The sequence below is a fragment of the Cervus canadensis genome, chromosome 30 (genome assembly GCF_019320065.1).
Source record: "Cervus canadensis isolate Bull #8, Minnesota chromosome 30, ASM1932006v1, whole genome shotgun sequence".
Taxonomy (NCBI): domain Eukaryota; kingdom Metazoa; phylum Chordata; class Mammalia; order Artiodactyla; family Cervidae; genus Cervus; species Cervus canadensis.
Window position 1 is genome coordinate 2,553,575 of NC_057415.1, and position 25,345 is coordinate 2,578,919.

The 25,345-nt window shown below is 56.8% G+C and overlaps 2 protein-coding genes across 3 annotated transcripts in view; one reads left to right on the top strand and one right to left on the bottom strand.

Annotated features, from left to right (window-relative positions):
* Positions 1-5,603, top strand: part of BMP1 (bone morphogenetic protein 1) — a 45,684-nt gene extending 40,081 nt beyond the window's left edge. Inside the window, exons 18-20 of the mRNA XM_043452880.1 lie at positions 172-385; positions 2,391-2,641; positions 4,860-5,603. Coding sequence (XP_043308815.1) covers positions 172-385; positions 2,391-2,641; positions 4,860-4,994 — 600 coding nt within the window. The 3' untranslated portion in view covers positions 4,995-5,603. The remainder of the gene's footprint in view (positions 1-171; positions 386-2,390; positions 2,642-4,859) is intronic.
* Positions 5,604-10,993: 5,390 nt separating this feature from the next.
* On the bottom strand, positions 10,994-23,898 carry LOC122432064 (phytanoyl-CoA 2-hydroxylase interacting protein). Of its 2 annotated transcripts, none has more exons than XM_043453795.1 (6): positions 23,794-23,898; positions 23,033-23,266; positions 19,346-19,539; positions 17,743-17,917; positions 15,290-15,407; positions 10,994-13,144 (listed from the first exon to the last, which is right to left on the bottom strand). In XM_043453795.1, the coding sequence occupies exons 3-6, from the start codon at positions 19,508-19,510 to the stop codon at positions 12,610-12,612; spliced, it is 993 nt and encodes a 330-aa protein (XP_043309730.1). In that variant the 5' UTR covers positions 19,511-19,539; positions 23,033-23,266; positions 23,794-23,898; the 3' UTR covers positions 10,994-12,609. The 2 variants fall into 2 exon arrangements, with proteins under 2 accessions (XP_043309730.1, XP_043309731.1); XM_043453796.1 differs by lacking the exon at positions 23,794-23,898 and adding an exon at positions 23,511-23,562.
* Between the last annotated feature and the right edge of the window lie 1,447 nt (positions 23,899-25,345).

The window sequence follows — 25,345 nt, forward strand, 5'->3', positions numbered from 1 at the left end:
TGTGGGGTATACCTGCCATTGCCCCATCCCTGGGTCCTCCCTCTCCCCATCCACCAGCAGCGGCCACTGTCCTGGTGTCCATGAACTGGGGCCCAGAGGTCTTGGTTTGTTGCCCACATCACCTGCCCTTGGCCATATTCCTGATTCTCTGTTCTCCCTCACACCCTCCAGACCTTCATGGAGATGGACATCGAGTCCCAGCCTGAGTGTGCCTACGATCACCTGGAGGTGTATGACGGGCGTGACTCCAAGGCCCCAGTCCTGGGCCGCTTCTGCGGGAGCAAGAAGCCCGAGCCCGTCCTGGCCACGGGTAACCGCATGTTCCTGCGCTTCTACTCTGACAACTCCGTGCAGAGGAAGGGCTTCCAGGCGTCCCACTCCACAGGTGAGCCTGCTGCAGGCCAGGTGCCCTCATGCAATCATTTGTCCTAGAGGCATCTGCTGATTTTGGTCTCAAATGCAGACCGGGGGCTTGGATGGGGGTGGGTTACAAATAGCTCCTAAAGACACAGACAGGCCCAGCCCCTGGCTAGGTGGGAAGACAGCATGTTCTGAAGGCTACTAAGCCAATTTCTGCCTCAGGACCTTTGCACCAGCAGTTCTCTGGCTTGAAACACCTAAAATCATCTTCCCTTGAATCATTGCTCTATCTCATTATTTGAGACTCAGCTCAAATCCCTCCTCAGTATAGAGACCTTCCCTGCCCATCTAATATAAAGCAATGCCCTCTTCCTTTTTTTATATCATTCAGCTTTATTTTCACCAACGTGCTTATTTTCACCAACTGGAATTATCTTATATATGTGTGTACTTGCTTAATATCTACTCTCCTTGTCCCCCAGAAGTAAACCTTCACAGAGCAGGAACTTTCTGTCCTGGCTCTGCTGTCTTTGTAGCAGCTAGACTAGTTCTTGGCCCCAGCAGGTGCTCAAAAAATATTTACTGAATATTTTTTGAAATATTACTGAAGGCAAAGTAAGCCTTCTGGGCAAAGGAGGGGACGTCCTGATTTGGGGTATGAAGGTCAGAAAACAGGCCAGTAGCAAGGGGTAGAGAACCCAGAGATGGAGAGGGAATCTCCGGAGTCTCCAGTGGCAGGACATTTGACTGTGCATCAGCCCACCCACATCCCACCCCCCAGATCCACTGGTTCATTCATCCTACAGACATTCATTAACATGTGGCATGTGTGTGACAGCATCCTGAGCGTGGGTCACAAAATGAACGAAGCAGACAAAGCTCAGTCCTTGAGGGATTTACTCTGCATCTACACGTTCATCTATCCAACAACTTTTTACGGAGCCCTGGCCCCCTGCAGGGGACTCAGAGGGGCATGGGGAAATGAATCAGCCATGAGCCCTTCACCTTGCCCACCTGGGAACCCGCAGCCTGGAGTGAGATGGGACCCAGACCGATAATTCCAACAGAAGACAAAACACGCTCAAGGCCTCGCTCTGGGTGTGAGATGATGGATCATTGCAGGCGGGGGAGGAACCCAAGCACAGCCCCAGCTCCAGACAGCTCTGGGTGTGCACAAGTAAATGCAGGTCATGTAGTGTGGCTAGAGCAATGCGCCCATGATGACCGCAGTGAACTGGGGATGGGGTGGCTACAGAGAAAGGCTACAGCCTGGCCCTGTGAGGCCTGGGATGTCAGGCCAGCCGTGGCCTCTGGGGGCTTGGCAGGCTTCTTGGAGTCTTAAGCTACCTGTTGGGGAGGTCCCAGAACTGATGGATCCACAGCCTCCCCTCCTTCCTTTCAGCTCAGGCCATGCCCACCTACTTCCCTCCCTCCCCCCAGCCCCCACCGTGAGCCCAGGTGTCCGGGAGGCCAGAGGACATCCAGAGAAGGTGTACACGGATGACCTTGCCCTTGTCGGCCCCTCCCAGCACAGGGTCACACACTGGAGGCCCGGAACTCCATATGGCTCTCAGAGCTGCTATGTTTGGCCCACACTGTGTTTTTTAAAAACCCGAGCCAACATTTAAAAATTAGGAGTTTTCACATAAAACCCAAATGGACATCTTTCTCACTTAAGAACGGGAGCTCTGGCGTCACAGAGCCCGCATTCTTCCATGACAGCTATCAGCTGGAGCAAATTAGCAATGTTCTCTTTCAACAAGTGCATCCTCCCTGGGGCTTCCACGGAGAGCGGCCTTTCACCCGCTGCGTCCCCGGGCCTCCGTGGGCATCTGTCCAGAGAGAGAGCAGCAGGGCACTAGTCCCAGGCCAAGTCCTGGGCTGGGTCCAAACCCACCTATCTCTAGCCATGTGGCGCTGTCCCAGGGCCTCCATCCGGCCAGGAGGGCTGCACGTGGGGAGGGACAGTGCCTGGGCCATGACTGTGCTCCCGGGCGGCAGCCGACCTTGTGTCCCCCTCCTCCCTCTAGAGTGTGGTGGCCAGGTTCGGGCAGAGGTGAAGACCAAGGACCTTTACTCCCATGCCCAGTTTGGTGACAATAACTACCCAGGGGGAGTGGACTGTGAGTGGGTCATCGTAGCCGAGGAAGGCTACGGCGTGGAGCTGGTGTTCCAGACCTTCGAGGTGGAAGAGGAGACCGACTGCGGCTATGACTACATGGAGCTCTTCGACGGCTATGACAGCACTGCCCCCAGGCTGGGACGCTACTGTGGCTCAGGGGTGAGGCCCCCACACTCCCCACCCCCTCACCCCAGTGCAGGGACCCAGTGCCTCTGCAGATGTGTGCAGCAGCCCCTGCCTGGCACTTTGCAGGAGCCGGAGGTCCAGCCTGGTGGGTCTCCCAGCTCACAAAGGCCCACCTGGCCTTGGGCCATCCCCACCCAGGAAACAAGGTCCTTTCTGGCTGACACTGAGGTTCCTGCAGCCTCTGGGATAGACCCCACCCTGACCCAAGCCTGCTCAGCACCACTTCAGTTGGGTCTCCAAGGCACTTTGCATTGGGGGAGGAGGTTGGAGTTCTCTCTACTCCCTCATTCCCTTGCCCTGGTCCAGAGGCAGCTGAGCAGGGCCCTGAATGAGGGCAGAGGTTGGGGCAGGAGCCAGGGCCCAGGGCTGAGCCGAGCCGCACTAGGCAGTCATCCTAGCCGAGCCATAACAATACCCTCATCTCTTCCACTGCCAGTTTCTTTTCTTGGTGACAGGCCAGCTGGTCCCAAAGCATATTGGTGCTGCTGTCCAAGCAGACACTGAGCATCATTTCTTGGACCATAAAATGGCACTTTCAGAGGCAGTGGGCAAGAATTTGCTTGATGGGGTTTTAACTAAGGTCACAGGAAAACCACAGAGGTGGATTTATTTTCCTCCAGGCAGAGCCTGTGAATTCTTTGGTTTTTTTTCCTTTTCTTTTCTTTTTTAATCCTCTCTTCCTTCAGAGAATGCCATCTTCCCCTCCCCATTCTACATACACACACACACTTTGGCACATGTACTCACACTCATATGTACACTCAGACATTCCCTCCTGCCCATCACTTCCTGCTTCCCTGCCTCTCATGGCTGTGCTCTAGGACAGCTTGGGTGCCCCAGAAAGGGTTAATCTTTCCAGGAGCTGCAGCAGCTGCTGGACCCAGCATTGGCGGGTGCAATCTCCCCTTAGGAGCAGAGCTTCAGCCTTTGTCAACTGGCAAAGGCTGGACAGGACTGGGAGAGGGTTGAGGGGATGGGGACACGGAGCATGCAGCCCCCTGCTGGCCGGGCCTAGCTGCTCCGGATCCCTGGGCCGCCAGTGGGGACATGGAGCACCAGCCCCCCCTGCTGGCCGGGCCCAGCTTCTCCGGGTCCCTGGGCCGCCAGGTGCCCCCCCTCCCATTTTGCCCCTTGCATCTCCCTTGACCTGACACCTTAGGGTGAATCACACACCAAAGCGGGTGTCCCCAGGTGGCTTCTTAGCGGAGACTGCCATCAGGCTGGAGCCAGCGGGAGGGGACTGGAGAGGGAACCCAGTTCCGTCAAGGCTTCCTGGCATGGTTGCTGGAAACATCCCCAAGGTTCTCGGAAATGATCCTTTCCAGGCCTTGAAGGCCAGGGCCTCCGTGTGCTGCTGCTCCATGGGCGGGTCACTGCGCGCAGAGGCGAGGAGGGGCTTGCAGGAGCCTCGGAAAGGGCATCACCTGGAGCCCACCATGGCCCGCGTCTAAGGAGGGGCGGAGGGGAGAGGCCGAGTCCAGGTCTGGGGGACCCAGCTGTCCTGCCTTCTCCAAGAGACAGCCGGATTGCAAGAAGGCAGCTGACAAATTACTCCCTCTGCAAAACCCTGTCACAGCCATCCTCTTGTCTCCCCTGCCCCCGCCACCTCTACCTACCTTTCTAGACTTGGAAAGCAGAGAGTATTTGTTCCTTCCTGTTTGCTTTTGAGGGGAGTGAGGCCCGGAGAGGGGCAGTGCATTGCCTGAGACGTCACCACTAACTAGTTAGGCACTGGGTACGGAAAGGAAGTGTGACTCTGAACTTAAGACCAGCCCCGAGTACCTCCCCTCCTCCAGTGTGCAGGCTAAGTCGCTTCAGTTGTGTCCGACTCTTTGTAATGCCGTGGGCTGTAGCCTGCCAGGCTCCTCTGTCCAAGGGAGTCTCCAGGCAAGAATGCTGCAGCGGGTTGCCATGCCCTCCTCCGGGGATCCTCCCAACCCAGAGATCACACCCGTGTCTCCTGCATTGGCATGTGGATTCTTTACCACCAGAGCAACCTGGGAAGCCCTCCCCCTACTCCAAGTGCCCCGTTAAACTCCAGCTTGCAAGAGTCCACCTGCTTCAAGGCACTGGGGGAACCTGGCGGGAGTCTGGAGCCACCCACCTCCCTTATAGCAGGAGAACTCGGGGAGGGAAACAGCAGCCCCGGCCCCCAGTCCTCAGCCTCATGCCCACGCCTTTCCTCCAACAGCCTCCTGAGGAAGTGTACTCGGCGGGCGACTCTGTTCTGGTGAAATTCCACTCGGATGACACCATCACCAAAAAAGGCTTCCACCTGCGGTACACCAGCACCAAGTTCCAAGACACTCTTCACAGCAGAAAGTGACCGCTGCCCTCATACGGCAGGGATGGGGGGCCTGCTGCCCTCGGTCACCTGAGCCGGACAGCGGGGGGCAGGCGGAAAGTGGGGACCCCGTCCCTGTCCCCCGGGTGCCAGGACCTGCGGGCTGATGGTCCCGGTGAAGCTGTCCTCGGGAGGTGGGGCACTGGACTCCCACATGAGCTGCTGCCCCACGATCCCTTCCTCCGTCGCCCCCAACCCTGGGAGTGAGGGGCCAAGGCCAGGGAGCCAGAGCTTGCCCTGAGACACTTGAAGTGGCCATTCCTCTCTGGGGGCCCAGCCCGGTGTGTGAGGACCCGCCCAAGTTCCCCGCCCATCTCCATGCACTCTGTTGTGTATAGCCAGTGGCATATCTTCATTGTAATGTACGTTTCCCACCCCTCCCCCTCCCCTGATTTGGTTTTGTTTGAAGCCCCCACCTCCCCCTGTTTCCTGGGGCTCGAGTTTCCCTGCATATCCCACAGGAGCCACATATGGCAGCAGGAGGATGAAGGGGAGGGGGTGGGGGCATCAAGACAGGGCTTCTCTCAGGCCCAGCGGCTGGTCAGCCACACCAGGGCACCCCAGCCAATAAACCGAAAGTGTTACAGCCAGTGTCTTGTGCCAGAGGCTGTCTGGGATGTGGGGGTGGCGGTGGAGGTGGGTGGTGCTGGACGCACATCTTCCAGATGTGAGTCTGGGGCCGCGCATAGCCAGGACACCTGGGCTCGCCGGCTGCCCTTCCTGCCTTCGATTCCAGGGCCCCTGAGAGTGTGATTTCACACTCAGGCACACAGAGATACGGATGCCTTGCACACTTGAGCCTGCAGGCGCCCCCGTACCTCATAAGCCTCCCACACAACCCAATGGGCAGAACGGAACGTTCTGTAAAGCGGCTGTGCAATGGGAAGGGAGGAGGTATGTCAAGGGGATGATGGCGTGTGTCTGTCCAGCCGGTGTCCAGCGGGGTCTTCCATCTCTGGGTCTGGGTGGTGGGCTAGAAGAGCCCATCCAGACCCAGAGTACCATCATCAGCCAGAGCAGATCCATCAGTCAGCTCCCAGTGCCTTCCTTCCTGAAGGTCAGACCCCCGAGTGCTGGCCCCTCAGGACCATCTTTCTTCGGGGAGACAAGACCCAGACGCTAGGCAGCCACAGAACAAACATTCCAGCTCTGGCCCCCTCTCCCGAGGTGACCCATGACGGTGTCATGTCTGGCCTCTCCTTCCTGCCTCTGCCTTCTCCCTCCCCAGCCAACAGTGAGGTACGGACCTCAGACCTGTCTCCCCTGAGGCCAGCAGGAGAGAAACCACATCCCTGCTCCTTCCTTTCAAAGGACCCTCTCTCCCTACTTTCCATGGAACTCACAGGGAAAGAAAACCCATAGAGGACCCAGCTTCCCTGCCTAGACTGGCCACTCCCAGATTCCAGAGCAAGCCAGCGGTCTGCTCCAAGCCCTGGGGCTCCCTGAGGGCCTCCAGTGGGACTGTGGGTCTTTTCCTGCGCCTAGACTTCTCCCTATAGCAGAGCCAGATGTGCCAGATACTAAATCTGGACTCTGTGGGGGGACCCACCCCCAGGGAACAGTGTGGCATGTTGCCTCCCATACTGGTCCTTTAAACAATGGAAACCAGACACCGGCTAGTGTCCCATGTGCAAGTAGGCTGATGTGACCCCGCCGTCAGGCTGCAGCCCTCTCTTCTAGTCCTGACTGCGGGGGGGGGGGATGCATGATGGAGGGAGGGCCAGCGAGGTCCCTGGCTGTGATGTCATGGACACCCTCCACCTCCTCTGACCAGAATGTTCAGACAGCCCAGAGGACCAAGAACAGAACAGAAAGGCCCCCAAACCATTTGGAGCCACCCATCTGGACACTTTGCCAATCAACCCGGGCCCAGTTCTGCAGCAGAGTTCACTGTCAGTGGTCCCAGCTCTCCTCGCCAGCCCCCCGGGTTGCTCTGAAGCTCAGAGGACCACACTCTTGGTACACAAGCCACATGGGTGAAGGGAGCCAGGATCCTAGCCCAGGTCCAGGCTGCAGGGCAGAGAGTACCCCGTCCTCCCTGCAGGTCAGCACAGCCAGATGCAGGTCAGGACCAACCCACGCAGCTGCCCAGGGGACCCATCCCTAGGCTCCATCACTGCCATAGACTCGGGCCCCTCTAATGAGCCAGGGGCCTGTGCTGATTGGGCCCTCCATCTTCCCTGGGCCCCTCTTCCCGGAGGCTACCTCTGGGTAGTGAAGGCTGATTGGGAGCTGGCAGCAGGCCATTGATACACATTCCAGAACTTAATGAATGATTCTCCAGACCCAGCCCACCCTCACCGTCTGGCTGCTCGCAGGTTTCGAGACTAGATGAACCTCAGTGCAGCTGCCCAACCGCTCAGGTGATTCTACGTCAGAGGACGGAACCCTTCCAACTCCAACTGTCCCCAAGCCCCTGAGATCCCCCTGAGGTCCCCTGGTCCTGAGTGTGTGGCCAGCAGCAGAATAATTAGAATGATCCTGCCCCAGATGGCGCTCCCAGCCTGGAAACCCAGGTGGAGATAACCCCAAACCCTGGAGCCCCAGACTCTCCCCTCTGGGTGCACTTCTCCAACCCTGGAGGACACAGCCAGCCCTGGCCTGGGGGTCAGGAGACCTAGCTCTGCCTTGCTTTGCCCTGTGATGTTGGCCAGTTTGTCCCCTGTCTGGGCCTCTGCTCCCCGCTCGGTCACCTTTTCCCAGCAACCCTTCCTGTCAGGGTGCAGTCTCCAAAAGTCAGGCTCCTGAGGCAGCTGGGGGCTTCCAGGGCCAACCGTTGGCTCAAGTGCAGAAGCAGGAAGGTTGGCTACCCCACACTGCCCCCAACTCCTTCTTGCCCCTCTCTCCCTTCCCTGCACTCTAACGCCACGTGCTTCTCGGTCAGTTGTGAAGTTATAAGCCTGACTGTAACACAGCCAGTTTCTGGACTTCCTGGGCGGCCCAGTGGCTAAGACTCTGCGCTTTCAATGCAGGGAGTGCAGGTTCAGTCCCTCGTCAGGGAACTACAATCCCACGTGCTGAGAGGCATGGCCAAAAAAAGTTTAAAAATAAATAAAATATGGTAAAATAAGAACATAGCCGATTTTGAATACAAGCTTTCCCATTTGGTGACTGTGTGTCCCTGGGTGAGTCATTTAAGTGCTCTGAACTTTGATTTCTTCGTCTTGACCCCAAAGATGATAACACAGAGAGAAAGGAAGAGATGCACATTGAAGGGAACCTGTCAAAGTGCCTAGCAAATAGGCACTCTGTAAATGGGTCTTCTTTTCCTGTCAGCTGCCGAACAATTCTCCAGTTCCCAGATGACGCGCTTCCTGCGCTAAAAGGAAACGTCTGGGTTCACCAGTCTCAGTCGTGCGTTAGGAGTTGAGCGCAGAACCGCCATCTGTCTGCCAGAAAGGGCAATGCTTATGCCACAGCAGGGCAGGGCTCGCAGGGCGGCAGGCGACGTATTTCTTTCTAAGCTGGTAGACTTTCTGGGCACCTCCCAAAGTCACACCCTGTGCTTGACTGTCCCCACACACAAGGCTGATTCTAGAATCTGTGAAGAGATCTGCTGTCCCAGTTTGCAAAAATAGTAGTGCCTGACTTGGGGAGCAGCTAGATGTTTCTCCCAGAGTCAGGAGGCCCCCAACCCAGACCCCCAACCTTGCTGACCAGTCTGCTTCTCCTGCTCCAGCTCCCTCCCAGCCTCCCAGCCCTCCCCTCCCCCATCCCAGGAACATCTGGTTCCAATCTCCTCCAGATGCTGCGGCCAAGCTGTTTTATGGCCAATCACCTCGGCTCAGCTTCCTGAAGGCCTCCCTCCATTTCGGGGAATGGTCCCTCCTCGTCCTCTTCCTTGGAACCCCTACCACCTCCTTTCCTAACATGGAGAAGAGACGCATGTCAAAGCCAGATGAAACTGAGGGTCCTCGGAACTGGCGCCTTCTCTCCCACTTCCTTGGAGGGGGCCTGTCATCCATCCAGGATTAAAAGAAAGATGCTACTCCAGGGGGAAAGGAACAGATAGGGAAGTATGGGTATATGTCTGGGCAGAGGAGACTGCGTGTGTGTCTGTGTGTGTGTGTGCACGTGTGTGTGTGCATGTGTGTGTGGTGGAGGGTTAGGAGTGTGTGAGCCCATGTCCATGTGCTGGGTGTGTCTGTGTTTGTGCCTGCACAGCAAAATACCCCACCTGTAACCAGGAAGTGCCCTTGGGTGGCCAGCCCCTCACTGTCCCTCCCTGCCTGCACGGGAGCAGGGCTAGCTTGGAGCCCCTTTGCTGGACCGTGGCTGCCGCAGTCTGAGGTTGCCCTTCACCTTGCAGCTCTCTGTAGTCACCAAGGCTGTCTTCCATATCCAGCCCAGGGAAGCAGTACGTGTGTGTGTGTGTGCACATGTAGACCTTTCTCCTTCTACCAGGTCAGATTAGCGGGACACTGATCAAAAGGGACCCCAGGGCAGACGCCAGCAGATGACCTGACCCAGCTCTATTGGACAGGTGCCTGGAGCAGTGCCGGAGTGCCATCTGGGGAGAAGCAAGAAGAGGCTCTCCAGAGGAAACCTACATGCAACCCCACCACCACCCCTGCTTCACCTGGCTTCTTCATCTTCTGCTAAGAGGACCCTGGAAGCCAATCTTTTCTCCTAAGAAACCCACGAAGGATTTGCAAAAGGAAGATTGAAGCCTGTCCCTCTTGGGGACACTGAAAACCCCTCAGGTCCTGCCCAGAGGAGGAAAGATGGGCCCTGGAGGTCACCGCCCCCATCCTTAGAACCCTGTGCATGCCAGGTCACTTCGGTTGTGTCTGACTCTTTGTGACCCCGTGGACTACAGCCTGGCAGGCTCCTCTGTCCATGGGATTCTCCAGGCAAGAATACTGGAGTGGGTTACCATGCCCTCCTAAAGGGAATCTTCCAGACCCATGGATCAAACCCATGTCTCTTATGTCTGCTGCATTGGCAGGAAGGTTCTTTACCACTAGTCCCACCTGGGAAGCCACCCTAGAACCCTGGGATCTAAATATTTCCCACTACGCCTTTAAAATAAGCTTCCTTGGCACTTTTGACTCCACAGCGCCCCCTGGTGTTATTCAGGAACTAGGCATGGACTTGATAGACCAAAAGCTCTGTGGAGACCATTCTGAAGGTGGCTGTGACAGAGATCTGCCCCACCCGTGTCTTACAGTCCCAGGGGATTCCTGGCATACACTGGGGAGACAGCAGTGAAATAGGAAGATTCTAGCTTCTAAATCAAATCCCGGGCATTGCTACCTACTGGCTGTTAGACACGGGCAAACCTTTTAACCTCCTTGTGCCTCAGTTTCTTCATCTGTTAAATGGGAATCATAGAGGGTGGAGGACTAAAGGAGTTGTGTGTGAAAGCACCTGGCCGGATGCCTGGGAACATAGTAGGCCCTTGGGAAGTGGCATTTGCCCTTCAGCTTTCCTTCCTGGTGCAAGGAGGCCAGGTCCTAAGCTTTGGATGACACATGTTCATTCGGCCCCGAGCCAAGCAGTGTCAGGGAGGTGACTCTAATTTTTCTGGAGCTTTTCCACTCCAGCAGAGGATCATTTTAATAAGTCCATAATAACAGACGCAGAGGTGACTCAGATCCACAAACGAGGAGCCCTGCTGGGGAGGGGACACTGGGGCTCTGGGGGAGGGGAGCTCAGTGGCATGTGGGGCTGATGCAGTGCAGGTGGCTGCAGGGGGAGGGGCTCCAAACAGGGGGCCTTGGACCTGGGTCACCCTTCCGGATTGCTGCAGGCTCTGCCCAAAGAGGCCTCAGCTTTCCCATCTGCAAAGTGCAGAGTAGCACCACGTTGACCTCCAACGTCCTTCCCAAGCTGGAGATGTGGCTCTGCTCTCAGAGCCCTGCCTCCCACAGTGAGTCCGGAACACCCTTGGAGAGGATTCCAGGTGGCCTGTCCGAGCTCCTCTGTGACTTTACAGCTTGTCCACCCCTCCCTTCCCAGAGCCCAAGGAAAGGCAGGGCTCTCAGGCCATGGTGGTTTATTGATGCAAGCACAGCACAGGTGGGTGTGCCCCCAGCCCAGGGCAGACACGGGGCCAGGGGAGGGCAGCGGGCCACCCCCTCAGCAGAGGGGAAAGGGCCTGGGGCCCACGTCCTCTCCTCCATGCACCTCCCTCGGCCCCCAGCCCTGATCCAGGCCAAAGCACAGATGACCACACCATTCCCCGTGGCTACAGAAGAGGCCACCAGCTGTCCCATTCGCCCGCTCACTGAGATATGGCCTTGTTGGCCTGCTGCCCCCTTCTGTCTCTCATCACAGAAGTCCGCTGTCACTGTGGGGGCTGCTCTCCTTCACCTGACATCCTTCTCCACCCCTCAAACAGCTGGATGCGTTAGTTGACCCCTCTCCTCATCACCCACCAGGTCTGCTCATATCTACGGTCCACCCTCAGCACTCCCACGACCCGCACAAAAGTAGGAAAGAGGTGAAAACATAGAGTGGCCCAGGAAAGACTTCACAAGCGCTCCCCAGGGAAGGGGCCCTCCGCCAGGAGGCTGGCTTCGCCGTGAGGTGAGGAGCCAACAGTGCCGGGGGAGGGGGCGCCAGGTGGGGGTGGCGCGGGGAAGCCGCAGTCCAGATGACACACAGGCACGGCGCAGCGGCGGTGCCCCGGCAGCATGAGCGAGCAAGCGCGCAGCCAGGCGGGGTACCAGGGCCCTGTGGGAACGCCCTCGCTCCCAGTCCCACGCCGGGTCCCCTCGGCATGAGGCTCCCACTCCCAGCTGGGGGAGGGGTCCCTCTGGGTCTCAGGGGTCTCTGGCCCCCTCCTCGACCCCAGTGGCCGCCACGGCACACCCCAGCACTCTGAGCAAGGGAGAAAGTCCGCTGGGATTTATACCACCTCCAGGCAGAAGAAGGGGACCCCCCCCCAGCAGCCAGGTGCCCCCAAAGCCAAGAGAAAGAGGGCCCTTTTCTAGAGGGCAGGTGGAGAAGGAGAGGGACGGCTCTCCCCATGCAGGAAGAGGGTGCTCCGGAGCAACGAATAACGGTGTGGAGTGGGGGTGGGGGTGGGGTCACAGCGGTGCAGGAGACTATTTATAGAGGGAGAGGGTGGGGCCTGCAGTAGGACGCCCCCCCCCCCCAGGGCCTGGCTCGTGGGGGAGGGGCATTCTGTGATTGGCCCTCATGGGGTGGGTGGGGCTAAGGAAGAACACGCCCACAGCTCTCAGCTCACCTCTGGAGGCAGGCAAGCTACAGGTGGGTCTTTGGAGGGAAGGCTTCCGTGGGAGAACCCTAGGAGGGCAGGTCTCCTAAGATGGAGGCCTGGGATGAGGCAAGAAATAGCAGGGCAGGGAAACCAAGGGAAAGGGGAAGTCTCCAGAAATCCACCCGCCCTCCCCACCAACCTGCTGAGGCTAAGAAGCCTTCCCAATTCGGCCAGGCATGGGTAGGCCATGCCTGCCAAGGGACCACCCTCCGTTGCTTCTAGTGCCCTGGGGAAGGGAAGGGAAGAGGGAGATGGATGGCGTGGAGGGAGCAGGGGGGCAAGGGAGAGAAAGCCAGCTCCCTGCGCTTATGCCACCCATCACCACCCTGCCTGCCATCTCTCCCTAACTCCCTGGCTCCCCAGGAGTTCCTAGCGGCCCACGCTGATGTTGCAGGTCTTGCAGCTGGGGTCCTTCTTGGCGTCGGCGGTAGACAGGCTCATCAGCTGGTGCCCGCTGATCTCCCCCAGGGTGCCCAGGGACAGGTCGACCGGCTCGGTGTAGATGATCTCCAGGATGAGGTCCTGGGCATGGCGGAAGACCAGCTCCCCGTCCTCCACGCTGCAGGTCAGGAACTTGTTGCAGGCAATGTCCAGGAGAGGCAGACGGTCGCGGCAGAAGCGGTCCCCCAGGGAACCCTTGGGGGCCAGTACCAGGATGGCGTAGTGGTAGGCCGTGTACATACAGTAGAAGTCCGCAAAGTAGAGGTTGGTGCTGGGGTTGAAGAGGCGCTGGGCGGGGATCTGGAAGCGCCAGCGGCCGTAGGGGGAGTCCTGCGGGGGCTGGCCGGTGTTGAATTCTGTGTTGCAGCTGAAGAAGACGCCGTGGAGCATGCCGCTGGTCGGGGAGCCGTGGCTGCCGCTGTTGTCCTTCAGGTAGGGTTGCAGCATGTTCCCGCAGTGGGTCCTGCCCACCGCAGGGGAAAAATAAATGCCAAGAGGAAGAGAAAACGCTTTTGGTTAGCTGGACTGAGGCTTGGCGGCTGTGGTGTGACCAAGAAGGAAGTCAGTCCAGCTCCCAGTTCTCCCACCAGCTACCGCCTCCACCAGTCACAAATAGAACATTCCAGAAGGCAAGAGAAGGGAGGGCCCTGGAGATGGGGCTGATCCAGCCCACTCCTTCACGGAGGAGAGATTTGAACCTGCCACTCCCCAGATTAAAACCCTGTTGATGGGGCTTGCACAAAAAGCAAGATCGGGAAGATCTGGTCTTTCTGGCCCCACCTCCCACCACCCCCACATGCACAGGTAACAGCCATGCAAGAGCCCCACCCCAGGTCTCTCCTGCCTCTTCCCTCTGCCTGAATTGCCTTTTCCACCTTCTCCCACCTGATCTGGCAAACTTCTAACCATTCTTCAAAGTCCAAAACAGGTGTCCCGTCCCTTCTCCTCTAAAACCTTCCAGGGACTTCCCTGGTGGTCCAGTGGTTAAGAATCCGCCTTCCAATGCAGGGGGTGTGGGCTCAATCCCTAGTTGGGGAACTAAAATCCCATGGGCCTCGGGGCAACTAAACCTGTGCACTACAACTAGAGAGTCTGCACACTGCAAGAAAATATCCCACATGAGGCAACTAAGAGGCAGCCAAATAAATATTAAAAAAAAACAAAAACCTTCCAGGAACAGCAAACACTTGTATTCAACAAAACTTTGACTGCTTACTATGTGCAGGGCACTGAACTTTACTCAGCAATCACACACACTTACTACATTCCCTCTGGCTGTACTGTCCCCTTGATAGACTCAGGTTTGCAGGAGTGGGGGCTATGCCTTTATTCTTTTTTTTTTTTGGCTACACTCTACAACATGCAGGGATCTTAGTTCCCTGACCAGGGATTGAACCCTGCAGTGCTATCATGGAATCTTAACCACTGGCCCACCAGAGAAGTCCCTATTCATCTTTATATTCCAGCGTACATGGATGCTCTGTGTCTCTCCCTTGCTTGCTGATAGATGAGCCCAAACTGGGCCAGTGTCCTCCCCACTCACCTACTGCCTCCCTTCTTTAGAACAAACACAGAAGAACCCCCTGGGGTCAGGTCAGAACGCCCCACCCCAGCTGACTGCAGTGATAAAAACAGTAACAGTGGCAGCTTGCGCTGGCCCAGCCTTAGAAGGACAAGGACTTGGAGTGGTATCAGGCAGCGAAGAGTGTATGGGCAGCCCCTGGACCTGCTGGCCCTCTGGGCCTCAGTCTCCCCATTTGTAGGCTGAGGGTGTTGGATCAGATCACCAATTTTCAGACATTTTAAAAATACCTCAAACATTCAAACAGAACCCCTCTTGTATCCCCCAAGGAAATTATACACAGGCAGGCAGAGGTAACAGACCTGAAGCTGGGCCCTGGCTGGATGATGGGGGCAGGGCTCACCCGGCCTTGTCCTCTGAGTTCCTCACTAACCCTTCAGCACCACCCGAGGATGCCCCGAGATCCTTCCCCGGAGCCTGCAGGCTTCCCAGCACACAGTTTGAAGATCACGACCCTTCCTGCTCAGCATCCTCTCACTCTGTGTTCCCCTCACCACCTCCCTTGACACCAGGGCCCGAATTGGAGGGACAGCCGACCTGTAGCCTTGTGCGCATGTGCGCTCAGTCACGTCCAGCTCTTTGTGACCCCATGGACTGTAGCCCGCCAGGCTCCTCTGTCCATGGGATTTCCCAGGCAGGGATATTGGAGTGGGTTGCCATTTCCTCCTCCAGGGGACCCTCCTGACCCAGGGATCAAACCCACGTCTCCTGTGTCTCCTGCATTGGCAAGTGAATTCTTTACCACTGTGCCCCCTGCAGCCTTAGAGCTCAGCAAAAGGGCCTCTCTGAAAGGAGGATTAACCCCAGGACCTCATTCACTCAGGCCTGTCAGTGCAGTGCCTCCAGGCAGCACCATTCTGAAGCCCCTTTCCTTCTCTGGAGCCCAACATCCCCCCAGAACCAGCCTGGGAAATGGGGGGTGGTGAGGACACCAGAGGAGGGTCTGGCAACTACCAGGGTGGGGGTGACATCAGAGGGCCAGGGTAGTGGGCAGAGCCGGGGCAGGAAGTCCAGGGCGGGCCGTACCTGGCATGCTGGAAGTATTCCTTGTGATGGTTGCGGTAGAAGACGGAGAAGCGGAGCATGCGGCCTGCGATCTGCTCAGCCTTCTCCTGTAGCTGGGCCAGGTGCTCCTTGGCATAATCTGCAAGAGCCCAGGAGGGTGAGCTGAGGGCCAGGCGGGGCGTCACAGCCTCCCCCTCAGATCACTCACTGCCCACCGGGAACGTCAGCCACCTCTGTCCTCAGGGTGCAGGGGAGACCAGGCAGTCACAGCGCCGTGGACCAGAAAGGACCGCCTGGCCTGGCTGGGACGTGGGTAGCTGGGGGCTGTCTGTCCTGTCGCCTCAGTGCCCTGTGACCACGGACTCAGGGCTCTGCATTAGAAAAGGGCAGAGGGCTGCCCAGTTATACAGTCATGTCGAGGGACCCAGAGTCTGTAATCCCAGACCATTCTCATGTGAAAAGAGAACCAAGAGGCAAAAGATTGAGAGGAAAGAATCTGAGGTCCTTTGGGGAGAGCCCCTCAAATCCAGCAGGTATGAGCCTGTCCACACCACCATATGGAAGTCAGGTGTAATTTCAGGACGGCAAGGAGATCAAACCAGTCAATCCTAAAGGAAATCAACCCTGAATATTTGTTGGAAGGACTGATGCTGAAGCTCCAATACGTTGGCCACCTGATGTGAAGAGACAACTCACTGGAAAAGATCCTGATGCTGGGAAAGATCGGAGGCAGGAGGAGAAAGGGGTGACAGAGAATGACATGATTGGATGGCATCACTGACTCAATGGACATGAGTTTGAGAAAACTCAGGGAGATCATTAAGGACAGCAAAGACTGGCATGCTGCTGTCCTTGGGGTTGCAAAGAGTCGGACACGACTTAGCAACAGAACAATAACTGAGGGGGAAACTGCAGACAACTGAGGGGAAGGCTTAGCCCAGGGTCAGGGGCAATGACTCTGCCTAAGCATCCCAGGAGAAAGGAGGAAGCCTGGAAACAGGATGGTAAAACTGGACTGGCTGGGCCAGGGCCAGAGGCTAGGGCCGCGGGGTCCAGGCAGGGCTGCTGCTCATCTAGACAGCACCTTTGAATGAAGCAGGAAAAGCTGCCCTTTCCTCCTTGCTAATGCAGCCCTGGCCAGGGCGCTGCATTGACAAGAGAAGGAGGAACTGGATTGCAGCCATCCCCAGCTCCCCAGTTTGAATGGACTCCCACTGCATGTAGAGTTCTGGGGTACACCAAGAGACTTTCCGTGCAAGGTGCAGGAGCACCTCCAGAGTGGGGTTTTGCAGCCAAGTTATGGGAAAAAACACCACTCAAAAGAGAAAGGCAGGTCAAGGAGAGCTGGGGCACACGCCTTGGCAGAGGATGGAGTCAGCAGCCTCTGAGGCCTGAGGCTAAGGATGTTCCTGCCCCTTCCTTGTGACGGGGGAAGATCTGGAGCAATTCTCACGTGGACAACAAAAGAATGGAAGATTGTGGGGCAGATCCTGGGTCACCAGTGACCCAATACGCAGAAGCCCCAGTGTCTGTTCATGGTGGAGTTTGCAAGCTAATAGGCGAGTTTGCGGGACCATTTTCCAAGGCTGAGTGGAAGCTCAAGACAAACAAAATGTGATGGTCCCACCAAGTGTCCATCAACCAATGATCAATAAACAAAATGTGGTCCATCCATACAATGGGATGTTATTGAGCCTTAAAAAGGAAAGAAATTCTGACACATGCTACAACACGGATGAATCTTGAAGACATTTTGCCAAATGAATAAGCCAGTCACAGAAGTGCAAATATTGTGTGATTCCTCTCGTATGAGATACTGGACTGTAGCTAGCCAGGCTCCTCTGTCCATGGGACTCTCCAGGCAAGAATACTGGAGTGGGTTGCCATTCCCTCCTCCAGGGCATCTTCCCGACCTAGATATTGAACCCAGGTCTCCTGCATTGGGAAGCAGATTCTTTACTGTCTGAGCCACCAGGGAAATCCCATATGAGATACTGAGAGTTGTCAAATTTACAAAAAGAGTGAGGGTGGTTTCTGGGGCATTTAATGAGGGGGAAAGGAAGTTGTTGTTTAAGGGGGCATAATGTTTCAAGCTTGGGAAGATGAAAACTTTGTAGACATGGATTGCATGCCAACATGAACATACTTAATCCTGCTGGACTGTACGTTGAAAAATGGTTAAGGTGGTAAATTTATGTTATGTGTGATTTCCCACACTTATGCTTGCCCCAGGCCAGAGAAGTAACTCCACCCCTTTCCAGAAGTGGTACGGTCAATGCAATTAGCAGTGCTTGCATGTGCCTCCTGCATCAGACTGCAGGCTTTGGGGTGGCAGGAGTGGGTCTCCTCCACGGTGTCAGCCAGAGTGTGGTGCCCACATCCAGCAGGAGTTGCTAAGTGTGTGCTGGGTTAAGAGGAAGCCCCCTCCTGACCATCGCTAAACCAGCCAAAGCAGCCGGACAGCAGAACCTCACCCCCAGTGCAGAACTCGACCGTCTCGCTCCAGCCAGACACCAGGTACTCCCCGTCGCTCTGCTTCACGGCAGTCTGCACCGCCACACTGTACTCGGTGCGGGGACTCAGGAACCAGTGGCCCCTCACTGTCATGGGCAGCGGCACAGCCTTGGCAACAAGCTTGGTGGGGACATCCTGAGAAGTGAGGTGCAGAGAGCCAAGAGTCACACTGGAGGTCACGTCCACCCTTGGCATCCCCCCAGGCCTCCCACTCCCCGATGGCCACCTTCCTGTTGAAGACAGCCGGAGTCTCCAGGACGCAATGGCTCAGTGCCCTGGCCACCATTTTCCTGCAGAAGCAAGCAGTGGCCATTGGGAAGGCCGTACAGACCCTCCCCAGCCTCCACCCCCTTAACCCCTGATGCCCGTTCTCTTGGGAACGGAGGAGAAAGGCCACTGGGGCGGAGGCCCGCAAAGTTGAGGGCGGCGAGACCTTCATTTTCGAGGGACACTTCGAGAGCGCTGCACAGTGCAGCGCCGTCTCCACGGCAACGGCAAATGCTGAGAAGCCAGGGAGGAAGGGAAAATATGCCTTCTTCTTTAGGGGGAGGAGGGTTAAGGGGGTGGTGTTGAACATTCACGTCACCGTGGCAACTGGCCTGCCAAAAGACACCCAGATCGGAGAGCCAGTTCCAAAGAAAGAGAGGGTGAGTAACCCATACGATGCGGTCGTCGTGGGAACCAGCTCCTTCCCACCTCACTCTTCCCCCTGCCTCGCTGCCAGCTCACCAGTTCGAGAAGATGGGAGCCTTCCTCCTGCCTGCCCCCACACTAGCTCTAACCCAGGGAAAGGACACCCCAGCCATCAGAGGACTCACCACACCATCTCTTTTCTAAACCCAGTGAAGGATAGGCCAGAGGGTGAGGGCAGAGAGGATCACGAGGGCCCGCGTGCGTGTGTGTGCTCGGTCACTAAGTCATGTCCGACTCCTTGCGACCCCATGGACTGTAGCCCGCCAGGCTCCTCTGTCCATGGGGATTCTCCAGGCAAGAATACTGGAGTGGGTTGCCATGCCCTCCTCCAGGGGATCTTCCCCACCCAGGGATCGAACCCGCGTCTCTTCCGTCTCCTGCATTGGCAGGCAGGTTCTTTACCACTAGCGCCACCTGGAAAACCGCCCCTCAGGGGCTTGAGGACCAAGCAATGGGCCCCACCTCTGCCCAAGGCCCACCCCATCAACAACAAGGCTGCTTCCTGAGTTAGGGGCTTTGTCGGACCCCTGAGACATCCCCAGGTGTGATGTCTGTGGCTGCACCCTGGGTCTTCCCGCCCCGTGGGAAGGTCCAATCAGATGCTGGTAGTGCTCTTCATGGTGGGCTGGGCCCAAGTGGAACACCACACAGACAATTACCTCCATGAAGCCTCTCACAAGCTGGCATTATTATTATTATTCCCTTTTTACTGGGGGAAGAGAGAGGTTAAACTTGCCCAAGATTACCCAGTAGGAGCTGGGCTGGGGTCAGGCCTCTCCAATGCCCAACACTCCCCTCTAGGCATCCTGTCAGCCTGCCTCCTTGGAGAGCAGACTCTGGGAGGAGGCGCGCTGGGCAGCCTGCGCTCACCCGGTGCTTGAACTTGTTGGAGTTCTTATTCTCCTTCTTGTTCAGGTCGATGAAGTAGTGGGTGACCCTCTCCAGGTCGCTGTTCTCCATGGCCCAGGAGATGCGGAATGAGTCGCAGGTGATATTGTTGACCTCGATGCTGTGGGGCGTGGACAGCAGCTCCATGCTCCCCACTGGGTTGGCTTCTGTGAGGACTGCAGGAAGAGAAGATTCAGTACCTCCCTCCCCGCCACGGAACCTTCTAGAATGCCTTGCTCCCACCATCCCTTGCTAGGTGGAACCTTGAGGAGCCTTCACTTGTACCTGCCTTGCCGGATCTGATGGGAAGATGCCATGGGGAGGGCTGGAGGGGTGCGGCCAAAGGTGGGCTGGGGGCCCCCTGGGGGGGCTCTTGGCTGTCTGCAGAGGGTCTGCAGAGCAGACGGCACCTGACAGGTGGCGGAGGCAGTGGGAATGCTGCAGACGCGGGGCGGGACAGATTTGCAGCAGATGGAGCCGAGGAGGGGGCCCTCAGCCAGCAGGCGTGAAAAGAGAAGGGGGGTGCTGGAGAGAACAGTGCAAGGAGGCGTAGGAGCGGTGGGAAGCACCCACTGGAGACGGGGTGAGGGCTCAGCGGGCAGGGGGCACTGGCAGCCCAGAGGCCTGGGTGCCAGGGCGCTCGAGCCCAGGCCCCCTCCACCCTGGGGGTGACTCAGCAGGGATCACCACGAAGGGGCTGGGAGCACAGCGCCGTGGAGATGAGTGGATCCACTGGTGGCAGGAGGGGCGGCAGGCCATGGCTCTCTTGCACCTGTAACTTTTCAACTCCATTTTTTTTTTCTTTTTCTTTCAGCAGATCCTGTGCTTACTTGACTCTTCAATGACTAGTTTTTAACCTTTACATCTCTTGCAGGCCAACTACCTGCTAATAATTTCACAAACATCATCTCATGCAAGCCTCACAATTATTATTATCATTATCCCTATTTTACTGATTAAGTAGCTGAGGTCGGGGGTGGAGGGTGGTACTAAGATGCCAAAGGCCACTCCGCTGGAAAGTGATTGGAATGCAGGTCTGAATCCAGAGTCTAAGCTCTTTATCTTTAAGCTAAGGTTATGTCCCCTTGTGTGTGTGTGTGTGTGCGTGTGTGTGCGTGTGTGTGTGTGTGTGTGTGCGTGTGTGTGATTCGTGGTACACGTGGTGTGTGCTTGTGTATGCCCAGGTGCTCACGGCTCTACTGCTGTTTATTTTTCCTCTTTCCATCCTTCCCTTTCAAGGAACTGCCTTCTCTCTCACCCCCCTCCTCACTCTTTCTGCCCCGGCTGCTGTTCCGGGTCTGAAAGGACCACACATCATCATTGTCACCTACTGTAACTGGGACGAGCTGGCTCTGGCCTTGGCTTTGGCCTGGCTCAGAGGACCTCTGGGGAACAGGGTGGGGAACTGCGAGGGAGGAGGAGGTGGGGGGGCCTGTCTCTGGGCCAAGAGCACATGATCGGACTCTGCCCCGGGGTGCATTCTCTGTCCCCCGCGGAGCTCCTGCCTTCCTCAAGCCCAGTGTCAGCACACTCAGATTTCTGGGGTGTCATCTCCTTTTCTCCCTGTCTCTCTCCCTCACCCAGGTGCTAATGGTGAGGGCACCTTGTGCCTTCGAAAGCAGGTACTTCTAATTATAGCTCTCATAAGATCCAACCCACACTCTCCTGTCAGTTAGCCCTGCTCCAGAGCCCGGCACCTCTAAATTAACCCATGGGCCGCCTGGGTGGCAGGTACAGGGTGAAGAATATGGATGATGGCTCCTACCAGTCCTAGGATGTCACCTGAGTCCTTGTTTCATCTTAGCTTTCTACCCTAAATTGTGTGCCTGCCTGCGATAAAATACAGCCAAATGCCAGTGGCTCCGTGTATGGGAATCCTACGGTAAATAAGCACGGTGTTGCTACCAGGTCCACCCCCGAATCAAACAGAATGGGATGAGTGTCTAGAAACAACTGTGTGATAATAAACCAGTTGGTAATTCATGGGGACAGGTGTGGAGCAGGGGGAAGTTGCCATCCCTCGGGCTTCCAGTGAGGAGCTCCCTGGGAGACACACATGTGCCCCCTCAAATGCACCCACACACATGCACCCATGCACACCAACGCAGACACACACAAGCACATCCCCCAGAGGGCCCGAGGGGCCATCTTCCACCCACACGGGATGCAGTCTACACTGACCCCGAGGGCGGACACCCAGCCCTGCCCCCCACTCCTGTTCTCATACCCCTCCCAGAGGCGGGGCAGCCGTGTTTGGTGGTGGGGTCTCCAGCACCTGGCTCTTCCTTTCCTCCCTCCAGTTCTAGGGGAGCTCAGATCTAGCTTTGGGGAGCCCATGCTAGCTTTGGGGGGTGACTGTGAGTGACACTGGGAGAACAACAAAGCCGAGAGGACCAAGGGTGGGCGTGTACCCGGGTCTCTAAGCCCAGATGATGGGGAAAGGCAGGGTTTGATGGACAGGCTGAGACAGCACCCATGGTCCCATGTAATCCACCCCAAGACAAGCATTTACACACACCCACACGCGGAGGCACACGCACTGGGTCTGCCCACCCACGCCTGCCGCACATGGCTGCACACACCTCCTCAGACATCCTTGTCCTCCTCACTCACCTATGCACTCGGGTCCCCTCCACCACCTTCTGCATTCTAAGAATGTCCTACAGCTGGCTCTCCACAAGCTGGCACCTCCACACAAACCCACGCATGTTCACATCCTCAGGCTCTCACACACACGTATGCACACACGCCTTCCCACAAGCCATATTTGGGGAAGAAAGGAGGCCACAGGCACTAACATGCATGCGTGCCACCTCCGCCTGCTTGCACACACGTGTGTATTCGCACACACGTCAACCTCTGCCCATATTCTGGTATTCTCGCTCACGGCTCCTCCGGGCTCAAAGCCACAGACTTGGAGAATGTGTTTGTCTCTGCCAGGTTCTGCCAGCCCCATCCTTCTCATGCCAACAGGTTTGCGCACCTACGCAGGTGGACCTGCCTATGGACAGAGGTTTCTGCCCACTCTCTCCACCTCCATCCCTCCTCCTGCTCCGGAGTTGTGCCTCCCCACCTAGAAACCCTCTGGTTGCATGCGTTCCCCTCCCCCAACAATAAGCACTCCCACACACGTGACAAGTGATATGTCCATCCCAGAAATATACTGCCTCACATCACCCCCAGCCCACACAGCCCCCAAGCTACTCAGATAACTGGTCCCCCACACATGGACCTCACATGCAAAAGAAACGTATGTTTCCAGACACACCATGCATGAACACAAGTACAGGCAGACAGAACTATGTACGCAAGCAAGCCTCTAGTCCCCTGACAAGCAAGCACTCACGCCATACACACTGGTGACCCCAGGCCGCCCGTGCCTGTTCAGAGCAGCCACCGCATGCCAGAGGGAACGCGTCGCCCCCACCCCGTCCCCGGTGGCATCGCGGACTGCAGCAGAATGGTCACGGGTGGCATTGCTGCCCCGGGGACTGGGTCCAGCTGTGAACCCCTCTGCTGAGGGCCCAGGGGAAAGGGGACAAGGTCGTCGTCCGCGGCACTCCAGGTGGGCACCGCGGGCAGTGGCGGGACCCTGGTGCCCCCAGCTCCTAGCCCCTGGCCACGTCTCCGGATTGACAGCAGGATGTTCTGGGGAGGAAGAACACTCACCTGGCTCCGCCGGGCTCTGCAGAGGGAGATCTGGACGGGAGGGAACGGAGGACCTCTGTGTGGACGTGCTCCTCGGGCAGAGGGGCAGCAGCCGGGGTCTAGGTCACAGGCAGCAGCACTCTCTTGCTCCCCTAGCTCCTCTCGTGGCTGCCAAGGAGGCTTCTTCCATGCCCCGCTGGCAGCTCCCGTTTGACTCTGCAGCGCAACGCTTCTGCCCCTGGAGAGGCAATGCTCCTAGCCGGGAGAGAAGCGAGAGCGAAATCAAAGCGGCGTGGAGGAGAGAGAGGCAGAGAAGGCGAGAAAGAACGAAAGAGCCAGACCGAATCTGGCTCCACCAATGGGATCAGTGGCTGCCCAGCGTCAGGTGACAATAAGCAAGCTTGGTCCCTGCTCGCCTGGGCTGCTGGGAGGGGGGGAAAGGGCAGAGGGTCTCCTAGGAAGCTCAATCAATGTCCTTGGAGACAGCGGCAGTGATCACCTTTCCCGCATGCTCCCAGGACCGGCTGCCCCCAGAAGTCTCTCCAACACACCCCTGCTTGGGAATCTCTCACTTGAAGCAGCCCCTAAACTTCAAGATGCTGGGAGAGGGGTGGGGCTTAGCCTAAGGGCTCAGGAGCTCTAAAGCCTGAATTCTGATTGGGGGATGGGGAGGAGGAAGAGTACAGGAAGAATCCACCGGGAGTATGCGAGCTGCAGGGGGCAGGCATAGGGGGTCCGTCTACAGTCCGGACTCTTGCTGATCTGTGGCTCCATTTTCTTACCAACTCCATCAAGAGCTATCAGACCTGCAGCTCCAGGGCCCCCTGATCATCTAGAGAGAATGTTCTCCAGGGAAAAAACAAGAGAAGGAAGTTGTGAGGCAGTGAAGGGATAGCAGAGATGAGGAAACAGGGGTAGGAGGAACACACAGAGCTTGGCGTGTTCCCATCTCAGCCAACTCCCTGGGCTCAGAGGAGCCCAGCCCTGAATACCTTGGCCAGAGAGATTATCCTCTGCTCTCTGATTAACAGGAAGGTTTTCTACCACTGAGAAAGGAGGACCCCAAGGATGTCACAGTGAATAACACTCAGGGAAATCTGAATCAAGCAACCAACAGTGACAAAGAGTATGCATGGTGTGGAAAAGCACAGACTTTGCAATCAGACAGACATATATGGTCAAAAATTCTTGCTCTGTCACTTTCTAGCTGGGTGACCTTGGACAAGTTCCTCACCCTCTCAAGGCTTCAGTTTCTGCATCTGTCAAGAGGAATAATGACACAAGCTTGTTGTCATCACTGATGAGAAATTTCGTAAATCATGAAGCTCTGGCTGGTCCAGGAGATGTGCCCAGTCACCCAGAGTCACAGTGATGCTGGGTCACATCAGAGCTGTTATCGTCAGCACCATTGTTGACAGCGCCTGCCTGCAAGGAGCCCACAGTCTTGCAGGTGAGAAAAGATGGACATCTAGAGACCTAATTAGAGAACAAGGAATATATGACTAAGCTGAGGGTATAGATGGGGATTCGAAAAAGGAGGAGTGGGGGCCAGCTCCAGAGAACTGGTGGAGCAGAGCCCAGACTAGAAGCAGCAATGTGGTGGGGGTGGGGAGGGCATGGTGCATGGCCAGCAGCCCGACCAGACGGGCCCTGGGTGAGGGGCTCAGAGAGCCACAGGGGCCTGAGCTGAGCATAGGGGCACGCCCTGAGAGGGACCAGAGACTGCAGGCATCGGCCACAAAGGCTAAAGGAGCTGACAGCAGTTAGAAAGTGAACAGTTTACTGAAAGTGAAGACAAGCAGAAGTCAATCCTACCCTAAAGGGGTGTGGAGAACCAGGGCAAGTTGGGTCAGATCCCGAAACTCACAAGGCGATGTGCGGTGTTACACGGAGGCAGGATTAAGCACTCCCTTGGCCAAACAAGAGGAGGTCCTGCCCCTCACACACCTACACAAAGATGTTGAAACTCTGATGCCAGGCAATGTGTTGTCTCACGATGAGGGCCAGCAGCTGACATCTGGACCAAACCCTGGCTCTAGTGCCAACCTACGGACAGCAACTTGGTTTCCCCTTTGGTAAAGGAAGATTAGTCTAAGCACATCCCTGCCTCCCACCTTTGCGGGATGGCACGCCGAGACCGCATGAGATCATGCGTCCCAAACAGAGAACAATAGCCATCTGAATGCGCTTTTGTGGGGCTTGGTGCTGGCTTCAGGTGAAGGCACAAACCCTCAGAGCTCCTGCCTTTTCTCACCTCAGAGAACTTCTCTGCAGATCACATGAGGAGACGCATGGTAAGAAGAAAGCATAACATGCCAAATATAACTAACTCCG

Excerpts from the sequence above, each read along its gene's own strand:
- LOC122432064 (XM_043453795.1), bottom strand. The coding sequence starts at position 19,510 with ATGGAGCTGCTGTCCACGCCCCACAGCATCGAGGTCAACAATATCACC. Across the intron at positions 15,408-17,742 it reads GGTCGAGTTCTGCACTGGGG|ATTATGCCAAGGAGCACCTG; the intron begins GTGAGGTTCTGC and ends GGGCTCTTGCAG. Across the intron at positions 13,145-15,289 it reads GAATACTTCCAGCATGCCAG|GACCCACTGCGGGAACATGC; the intron begins GTACGGCCCGCC and ends TGCGGTGGGCAG.